General features: G+C 57.7%; 2 protein-coding genes across 5 annotated transcripts in view; both read right to left on the reverse strand.

Moving 5' to 3' along the window:
• Positions 1-378: 378 nt before the first annotated feature.
• On the reverse strand, positions 379-6,912 carry RINL (Ras and Rab interactor like). Of its 4 annotated transcripts, XM_027855267.1 has the most exons (12): positions 6,637-6,906; positions 6,158-6,273; positions 5,749-5,854; positions 5,503-5,605; positions 5,145-5,217; positions 4,989-5,053; positions 4,767-4,907; positions 4,198-4,623; positions 1,485-1,775; positions 1,274-1,405; positions 719-884; positions 379-593 (listed from the first exon to the last, which is right to left on the reverse strand). In XM_027855267.1, the coding sequence occupies exons 2-12, from the start codon at positions 6,205-6,207 to the stop codon at positions 482-484; spliced, it is 1,665 nt and encodes a 554-aa protein (XP_027711068.1). In that variant the 5' UTR covers positions 6,208-6,273; positions 6,637-6,906; the 3' UTR covers positions 379-481. The 4 variants fall into 4 exon arrangements, with proteins under 4 accessions (XP_027711068.1, XP_027711066.1, XP_027711065.1 ...); XM_027855265.1 differs by lacking the exon at positions 5,145-5,217 and having other exon boundaries at positions 6,158-6,375; positions 6,637-6,912; XM_027855264.1 differs by lacking the exons at positions 5,145-5,217; positions 6,637-6,906 and having other exon boundaries at positions 6,158-6,629.
• A 181-nt stretch (positions 6,913-7,093) lies between these two features.
• The window catches only part of SIRT2 (sirtuin 2), a 9,003-nt gene continuing 6,819 nt past the window's right edge, over positions 7,094-9,277 (reverse strand). The window contains exons 11-16 of the mRNA XM_027855270.1: positions 9,084-9,139; positions 8,489-8,565; positions 8,346-8,397; positions 8,101-8,168; positions 7,896-7,962; positions 7,094-7,790 (exon numbers count right to left, since the gene is read on the reverse strand). Of these exons, the coding sequence (XP_027711071.1) occupies positions 7,644-7,790; positions 7,896-7,962; positions 8,101-8,168; positions 8,346-8,397; positions 8,489-8,565; positions 9,084-9,139 (467 nt within the window). The 3' untranslated portion in view covers positions 7,094-7,643. The remainder of the gene's footprint in view (positions 7,791-7,895; positions 7,963-8,100; positions 8,169-8,345; positions 8,398-8,488; positions 8,566-9,083; positions 9,140-9,277) is intronic.

Raw genomic sequence — 9,277 nt, forward strand, 5'->3', positions numbered from 1 at the left:
GGGGGGGGAGGGAGAGACAGAGACAGAGAGTGAAAGAGAGAGAGAGAATAGAGAGAGAGGGAGGGAGGGAAGGAGAGAGAGAGAGGAGGGAGACAGAGAGAGAAAGGGAGGGAGGGAGAGAGACAGAGAGAGAAGGAGGGAGAGAAAGAGAGAGGAGGGAGGGAGGGAGAGAGAGAGAGACAGGGAGAGAGAGAGAGAGAGAGAGAGAAAGAGGGACAGAGAGAAAGAGGGAGGAGGGAGGAAGGGAGAGACAGAGAGAAGGGAGTAGAGAGAGCTCATGGCAAATGGAACCTTCCCTCTGGATACTCCCTTCCCAGGAACCCCAATATCTAGTCCCTTCTTACAGGTCCCTAGTGCAGCCCAAAGGAGACACAGAGGTTAGTGTTCAAGTACTCTTGTTTTCGGATGGGGCAGGGTTAGGGAAGACTGAGCTTGGCAGGCAGGAGACAGGGGAACATCTCTGAGCTGTGATTGTCATGGGTCACAGGTCACTGGTGGTAAAGGAAGCAGCTGCCCCTGGCAGGCTGCCAATCTCAGCTCCAGACTGGTCCTGTTCCAGGATTTCCCAAGGTCTCTCGAGTTGCATGGATGGGCTGGGTTGGGGGGAGGAGGAGGATGGCAGTCAGGTCAGGGCAGCTTGCTCGCCCCCAAAGTCCAGGTCTGCCCAGTGTTAGGTGTTCCCCATGGCCCAGCTGTTCAAAGGATGGGAGGAGGTTACCTGGCCACAGTGCAGTCCGAGGTGTGAAGCGTCCGACGGCGTTGCCAAAGTCGGATGGAGGCCCTGGCCTCATAGCTGAGGCCCTTCGGGGCTGGCCCAGACGCTGCTGGCTGGAAGTGGGCTATGTGGTGAAGGGCCCCAAACCAAGTGGTAAGGTAATACCCAGCTGCAGGGTGGGAGTCAGTGGGACCAGTCATCTCTGGCCTATGGGCCGTAGCTCCCCCCAGGAAGTCTTGGCTGGCCGTTGAACCACCCCCACTGCCTGTAGTCTGAGCTGATCCTGCTCTGGGGCCCCTTCCCCAGCTCTGCAGAGCCTAGTACTGTAATCAGACCCTCCCACCCCCAGGGGAAATCCAGCCTACAATGAGGCCTCCATCCCTCCCACTGCATTCTGAGCATCCTGGCTCTAGGACAGCTCCCCACAGCCCTAGGGCCTTGGGGTCCAATTTCTCCATTAAGAAGCCTTTTGAGACATCCTGCCTGCCTGCCTGCTCTCTGATATCTTCTGCAGCCAGAGCCAGTGAGACCCCCAGAAATCTCCAGCCCCTGCCTTACTCTCCCCCAGCAGTTCTGCAGGGTCCAGAATCTCCATCAGGAATTCCACGTCCAACTGGGTGGCCTCGATGTCTGGACTCCACAGAAGCTCCTCTGTCAGCGCTGGCAAGAAGTCATCAGCCCCCAGGGGTTCTGCAGGAAAGAGATGTTGGGCCGATGGGGGTAGATGGGCCTCCTACACCGGCCCTTTGCCCAGGCAGACCCCTCTTACCCTGGCTCCCACTCTGGGCGAGGCCCTCATAGACATCCCTGCAGATGGCCAGCAGAAGGGCCACCTTGCGCTGCGGGGCCCAGACGGTGTGCAGGCGAGCCAGGCGGGCCTGGATGCGGTGCCTGGTCGGGCTGGGGACAGGGCCTTCCTGCAGCGCCCGGGCCCGCATCGCCTCCTGATGCCACTGCAGCTGCTGCAGATCCTGAGCTCTTAGCATGCGAAGCTTGGTCCACAGGACGGGCTGAAGGGGCCTGAGCACCACCCAGCACACAGCTGCCTCCACCATGGCTTCTGGGGATGTGACATCAGACAGCGCCCAACCGGGGCTGAAACTACCCTGTGCCAGACACCTTCTTCCCCACTCCCTTTTCAGCTTCCTTATGGGGCATCTTCCCCGTTAGAATGCAAGCTCCTTGAGGGCAGGGACTATCATTTCCTTATATTTATATTTCTAGTGCTTAGCACGGTGCCTGGTACATAGAAGGTGCATAATAAATTTTTGTTGACTGACTGACGCAGAGCTGTACTTAGTATAGAACAATGGGGCCTTGGCAAGGAGGACCTTTCTTCCAGGAAGTGTCCACCACCACCATGCCTCACTTTAGGTTACCACCCCAGCTCCCATCACTGTGGAAATCTCTTGTGGGACCTGTCTTCCTCACATGGTCCTCTCTAACAGTGCCTCTCCACTAAGCTGAGTTTGCCCCAAGTGCAAGAATTCCTACTTCTGGCTCTGGGCTGACCTCTGACCAGCCCTATCCATCCCTCATTCCTTGGTCCTTCCCCTTCCTCCAGTCACTGACCCCACAGAGCTTGTCAGTATCTCCAGCTACGGAAGAGAAGACAGACAGGAGAGAATCCTGACCCACTCATGGGTGTAGAAAGGGAACATGGGCACGCAGACCCATCTAGAAGGGGGCACGTGGTCAAACACAGACAGAAGGAGAAACATGGAGCTGAGCACAGGTGCCAAGAGGGGCCAGAGGGGCCTGGGCAAGATAAGAATGAAGCTGAGGAACACAATGCAAACCTGGGGATGAGCAACCGATGATCCTTCTCCTCTCCCCTGATCCTCCAGCCCATGCCCCCGAGGTGATGCCTGAAGGCCCCCACTCTTCTCCTCTCATGTGTAAACCTCACCTCTTACCTTACTGAGAAAAGCTGAGTGCCCCCTTCCTCACATCTCAACAGCCCTCAATGTCATCCCCAATTTCTGCTCCTTTATGTCAATCTCCGATGAAGAGATGACACTCGTCCTTGCCCAGGCCAGCCCCTTGACCCCCGACCACCTTGTTCCCTTGAGTCTATCCCCTCCCACCCTTGGCATTGCTCCCACAATCATCCCAGGCCTCTTCTCTCTCTCTCTCTCTCTCTCTCTCTCTCCCTCTCTTCCCCTCTCCCTCCCTCCCTCTCTCTCTCTCTGTCTCTGTCTCTCTTGGATACTCTCTTCCATCTTGGTTTTTATGACCCCTCTTGGGTCTTCCCGTACCTGTCTGACCACTCTTCCTCAGCCTTTATTGCAGGTCCATGACCCACATCCCCCTCACCCACTGTGGATGGCCATGAAGGCTCTGTCCTCAGCCCTCTTCTCTTTCCTTTCAATATTTTCTCACTTGGTGACTCATCAGCTCCCTTGGCTTCAATCGAGATACTGAGCCCTGGACTTTCCCTTGAGGTCCAGTTGAGAATCTTCAACTGCCCATTGGATATTTCATATTGGATGTTCTGTAGGTTCTCCAGCTCAACATGTACAAAACTGAACTTGTATTTCCCAAAACCAACGCCTCTTTTTTTTTTTTTTTTTAAAGGAGGCAATCAGGGTTAAGTGACTTGCCCAGGGTCACACAACCTGTGAGTATCATGTGTCTGAGGCCAGATTTGAACTCAGGTCCTCCTGACTCCAAGGCTGGAGCTCTATCCACTGCACCACCTAGCTGCCCTGTGACTTTTCCAAAGTGGGGTTTGACCAAGAGACCCCCCCCCCCAACTCCATAAACTCATAGTAACTCCCTCTGTCTGGCTTCTAGTCAGCTGCACAACCTTGGCCCCAGCCTACCTTTATGACCGTGCTCCAGGGCCCAACAACACTGTCTTCCTTGCCTACCCTTCAGCCACTTTGCACATGGAGGATGCTCTCCATGCCCAGCAAGCTCTTCCTCCTGACCTTCCACTCTCAGAAGCCCAAGTCTCTTTCAAAACTCTAGTCAAGAAACACCTTGGGCATGAAGCCTTTCCTGCTCCTGTTCCCATTCCCCTTTCCCCGAATTAACTTTGTATATGTGTGCATCTATGTGTATGTGTATGTATGTGTGTGTGCACGAGTGCCTGGGTGTCTCCCCTGAGAGAATGGAAGCTCTCTGAGGGCAGAGATCATTGTCTTTGCACCCTGAGTGCCCAACACAACGCCTGGCACATAGTAGATACTAATTGAATGCTTACCGATTGAACGATTGAGATGAATGTGTGTGCAAGGAGGGACTTATATGAGAGGGGCCGTATATGGGAACACGGGAGAGGACTATTTCTGTCTGTGAGGTTATCTGTATTGTAGGATGTTCACACACGAGCAAACCTCAAAGCAATATATAAATAAGTCTATTCTAGGACATTAGCAATCATGAGAGGGCGCACGTTTGTACACACACACACAGACACACACACACACACACACACACACACACACACACACACACACACACGTGTGCACCCTTACCGAGATCCTCATGGTCCCGAGTTGGTGGGGCCGGCCTGGCCCTGTAGGCAGCCTGGACCTCTGGGTCATTCACCAGGTGATCCTTGAGGTCAGTAAGGAGATGACGAATGTCCTGCAGCAGCTCAGTAGCTGGGTCCCCAGCCTCTGGCCCACAGGGACCCCCTTGGGCTTCCCTGAGCCTGGCCTGAAGGGCTCGGTGCTGCTTGGCCACGAGGCTGCCCCGAGCCTGGGCCAGAGCCTGCACTCTTTGGTACACCCCACCCCCCGGCTCCCAGTCCTCCCCCTTCTCATCCTGGGCCTCCCCAGCCTCCACCAGCTTGTCTTCCCCTTCCTCCAGGCTGTAGAGGCAACAGGCCTCAGGCTCTGTCTTGGCACTAGGAGAACCCTCTATCCAGGAGACTCGGTGAGGGCCCAGAGGTTGAGGGGCTACAAAGAGAGAGGGAGATGGAGAAGTGTCTGAACCTTCCCTTTTCCCATGACCTCCCTGCCGTCCAGCGCCCCAGGCCCAGCCAGCCATCCAGAGCACCCATCCCATACCAATCAGGTAGCTGTCAACCCTTCCCGCTTACCGAGGGCATCCTTCCGAACTGGCTCTGAAGAGTTCTCCTCTTCGGGCTCCCAGGGCCCATGGTCCCTTAAGTACAGGGGATTCACCACGGAGAGGGCCCCTTTGGTGGAGGTGATCCAGACCGCGCCAATCTGGAGAGGCTCTGGGAGGAAGGAGGAAGTTAGTACTGATAAGGGAGGGGTCAAGGCATCCAGGCTGTGCATCCCTCAGCCCCTAGACTCACCAGTAAGAGGGACTCCAGGCCCCAGGGATCTGGGGGGAGGAAGCAGGGGCTGCGGCAGGATGTCCCTGGGGGAGAATAAGAGGGTCACAATGAGGGGAAAGCGAGGAACTCCCTTCCAAGTCCTCCTGCGCTCCCCAACCACCGCCTCCACCCTACCTGCTGGTGGAGAGGAAGGCCAAGAGTTCAGGCAGATCTGAGAAGCTGAGCTGGGAGCCCTGAAGCGCCACTCCTAGGACAATGGAGGGCAGTTGGCCAGCCATTCCCCCAGGCCCCAGGAGGGCTTGCCTCTCTGACTTAGGGCTTCACTTTCTAGAGTTCACAGACTTTGGTTTCCTATGTCAATGCCGAGGGCAGTGGGGAGGGTCCTGGATACCTGGGGAAAGGGCTGAGGGTCTGGGTTTGGCCTTGGGGGCTAGATACCTGGAAGGAAGGGTGATGAGGTCTGGTCCCCTGCTGAGGTTTGGGGCTGGGGATGGGCCTGGGGGTCTAGAGGTTTTGAGATCAGGCTGCTCACCTGCAGGGGTCTCCAGAATCCGGAAGGTTCCCACAGCCTCCGGGTGGGGGTCTGTATTCATCGTCAGGGCCAGGCTCAGGCCAAACCCTGTGACTAGGAAACTCTGGAGGGGTCACAAGGAACAAAGAAAAGGGGTTACCTAGAGGAAGGAGGGAAGAGAAGCCACATGAGGGGCCCCAGGGGCCTCTGAGAGGGCAGGGGCTTCTCTGGAGACCAGTGATCAGAAGGGCCAAGGGACACACTCACCCCTGGGGGCTGCAGGGCCAGGATGTCTAGAGAACTCCGGGCATCCAGTTGTGGGATCTGCCACAGACCTCGGGTCCTCAACAGACGGAGTCTCAGCTCGGTGAGCCTGGGGAGGGTTAGGGCTGTCTCACCTGCCCTATTCACCAGGGCCTGCTCCCACACTGCGGCTGAGGTGGAGGCTGGCCTCAGAGAGCCCAAACCCAGAGGGATGTCAGGAAGCAGGAACAGGGGAGCAGAGCTAACAATCCTGGGAATCGGGGTTCAGGGGATCCTCCTGCTCAACCTGAGAAGTGTGGGAGGGGTTGCGCTGAGCAAGGGTAACGTATGAGTGTGATGATGAGTGGGGTGTGAGGGACTCAGGATGGGGCTGGAAAAGGAAATGATCACAGCGTGCCCTGCACCCCCTCACCTCTCCCCCTCCAGTAGATGTCCATCTCCTGAATCCTTGGACTGGAGCATCCTCCAGGTACACGGGCCAGTGGTCACTGACCAGCCCCGGGGGAATCCAAGGCCCGGCTCTTGGACCTGGGCAGAGGGGCTGGGTCACGAGCATCATGGACATCTTTCCCCATGACAGACGCTCCCCCCAACCTTGGGATCTGGCCGCAGATATGGGGCAGGGACTGTCTGTGGGAGAGGGCATGGGGTCCTGCATCAGGGCTCCTAGGACCAGGAATAGAGGAGGCTAGATGGCCACGAGAGGAGAAGAGGCAGGGCTAGGGGCTGGATGCCACGGTCCTAGGGAAGAAGAGATTAGGGAGGTCCCAGGGGACGAGAAGAGAGAGTGGGGCGTGGCTGCCAGGGTACCCGTGGGACGGGGTACGCTGGTCCCCGGGGCAGGATAAAGGGGAAGGCTGGGCACCTGGGTTCCCAAGGGACCCAGATTACCTGTTCTTCATGGGGAAGGTTCCAGAGCAACAGGAAGTAAAATCATTACTCCCCTGAGAGGAACCCAGCTGGGTAGAGAGCGGAAGGGGGAGGGGGAGGGGCCACATTGAAAACTTCCTCTCCTCACTCTTTGGGAGTCAGGTGTCTGGCCTTGGTACCTTGGGGGTGGGAGACTGGGGCAGAGGACGGCTCTTGGGGTCCCCAGGAAACTTGGATCTCAATCCTTCTGCTGCGTGAATACAGGAATTCTCGTGTGCCCCTCCCCCCATTCCACCCCACCCTATTTCCTGAAGCTAGCGGAAAGCCCAGCAGGTTTCATTGTGGGGTGAGAGGTCTGGAAGTCCTTCCTGGTGTCTAACCCACTTCCTGCCTGCTGCACCGTGGCTCCTCTTGGGCAACGGGCTCCCCGACCCCCCAGACACACAGTGGCCCCTTCGAGAGACAGACGCAGATGGGAGTGGGTCCCACTTTTGCTTTATTTAGCTCCAGTCACAGACACGTCCCCCTCAGCTTTCCGCCCTCTTTCAATGTCCAAGGGAGGGTAGTAGAGTGTGGGGTGTTGGGGAGCATGAGGACGTGGGGAGCATGGGCCCTCATCTCCCAGGCTCTGGATTAGCTGTTAGGAGGGACACTGAGGGCAGAGATCCCAACCTCCCTGGGGAGGGGAGATGTTGGGGTTCTAGGCCCCAAAGTCCCGAGGAGCAGGGCCCTGGGGAGGGTTAGAGACTGGGAGATGTTCAGGCCCAGGCTCTCTCTGCTGAGAAGCTGGAGCCCAGGTACAGTTAGAGGTTAGAGCGTGGAGGGCCAAGGTGCCTCTTTCCCAGGGGTAGGTTAAAAGCCCAGGCCACGTCCTGTTGGGAGCAGGGAGGTCCTCAGGAGGGTTAGAGATTAGGAGCTGCTCATGCCCCCAAGGGTTAGAGATGAGGGCAGTGTCTGTCCCCTGGGCAGCAGCCCCAGGGCGAGGGGGCCCGGGTCTCTGGCCCCACCAGTGTAGTTTGGCGGCTGAATCACTGGGGCTGCTGTCCTTTCTCAGCTTTGGTGGGCTCCCTGTCAGTCTGGGCAGACTTTCCCGTGGCACCGAGAGGATGCAGGCCGGCCCCAGCCTGGGCATCGATGGCTGCGTGCTCCTTTTTCACAAGCGCCTCCAGTTCTTTCTGTGGGCACAAAAAGGATGAGGTCAGCCACAGATGGCGATTGGGGTCAAGGCTGGAGATGGAGAGCCTGTGCCCCAGAGTGGGGCAGGAGCCCTAGATGCATACCTTCCATCCCAGGAGGTCAGCCAAGGCGAGACAGCCCTTGTCACAGTCCCCAAGCCAGGCCACATCCCTGGGGAGGGGGAGAGGTGAAAAATGAGGACAGCTGTGTGGAACCTGCCAGCCCACCCCCCGCCCCTGTCTTGTTCCCAGCCTACCCCTCTCCCCAACCCAAGCCTCCAAATGACCCCCCAAGCCAGTGGCTCCTCACCTGTAGGCCTTGTCTGAGTCGAAATCCATGCCTCCCCCCATACCCATGAGCCCCAAGAAGGGGTCCCGCTGTCAAAAGAGAAGATAATCAGAAAGCAGTGGGATGGAGGGCTGGCAGTGTCTGAGGGGGGACTGAATCAGAGGCCCCAGAGGTCAGACTCCTATCTAGTAGTCTCTCTCAGACCTGCTGAGGCTGTGCAGGCTGAGAGTTGGCCCTGAGCTGCTGGGCCCAGAGAACACACTCACCTGTCCTGTCTTCTCTTTATTGATCAGGAGTCGAGGGGTGGCGAGTGGGGCCCTGGGGCGAGGTGGACAGAGAAAATGGAGTGAGGCGGCCCTTTCTCCCTCGGTCTCCCTCCCCCCCAGGACCCCCTCCCCCTGCCGCATACTTGCTAACAAGGGAGGCAAAGGGCTGGACTTGCAGGGAGGTGCCCATGATAATAAGCAGATCCACCTTCTGGAAATCCTGGTGGACAGAGAGGGACGAGCCGTTTTCACCTGCCCCGCTGCCCCCTCCCACAGAGCTCAGTCGGGAAAACCCAGGGCAGAGCTGAGCCAGAACACCACGTCCTCTGCCCTTGCTTCGGGCTGGCATTCAAGGCCCCTGGCTTGCTGTCTCTCCCCCTGCATGCCGGCCCCTCCCCCAACATTCCAGACTTCCTCTGGCCTTCCTTCACTCAGGTAGTCTCCTTTCCCAGAATACCCTGCAGTCTGCTCTGCCTCCCCTAGCCCATCTCCCATCTCATTCCTGTACCCGGGATCCCCCCGTCACCCCAGCCACATCACTCTGGATCTGAGGGTCCTTCCCAGCACCACCACCAGGGGGAGCCCCACACCCAACTCGGGCCGTTCAGGGACACCAAAGTGGGAACCAGCCCTCCAGGTTTTAAGGGAACTGAATTAAATTCTCTGTCCATTGGGCGAGCTCCAGAGGCTCGAGGGCCTGAGTGGGATGAGGGGGAGCACAGGAGATGGACCACCTACCGATTGCATGCAGGAGAAAAAGCGTGCTGGGAGGGTCTCTCCAAAGAAGACGATGTCTGGGGAGAGAGGCAGAGACAGCAACAGGGACAGAGAGGCAGAGATAGAGGAGAGACAGAGACAGAAAGACAAGGCAAGGAAGACAGAGAGAGACAGAGACAGAAAGGAAAGAAGGCAGAGCAAAAAGGAGAGGAAAA

The sequence above is a fragment of the Vombatus ursinus genome, unplaced genomic scaffold (genome assembly GCF_900497805.2).
Source record: "Vombatus ursinus unplaced genomic scaffold, bare-nosed wombat genome assembly UNPS02010822.1, whole genome shotgun sequence".
Taxonomy (NCBI): Eukaryota; Metazoa; Chordata; class Mammalia; order Diprotodontia; family Vombatidae; genus Vombatus; species Vombatus ursinus.

Coding starts and splice junctions, on each gene's coding strand:
- RINL (XM_027855264.1), bottom strand. CDS start 6,403: ATGCAGGACCCCATGCCCTCTCCCACAGACAGTCCCTGCCCCATATCT. Junction 4,624..4,766: donor AGTTCGGAAGGATGCCCTCG/GTAAGCGGGAAG, acceptor CTCTCTTTGTAG/CCCCTCAACCTCTGGGCCCT. Junction 885..1,273: donor TGCAGAACTGCTGGGGGAGA/GTAAGGCAGGGG, acceptor CCCACCCTGCAG/CTGGGTATTACCTTACCACT.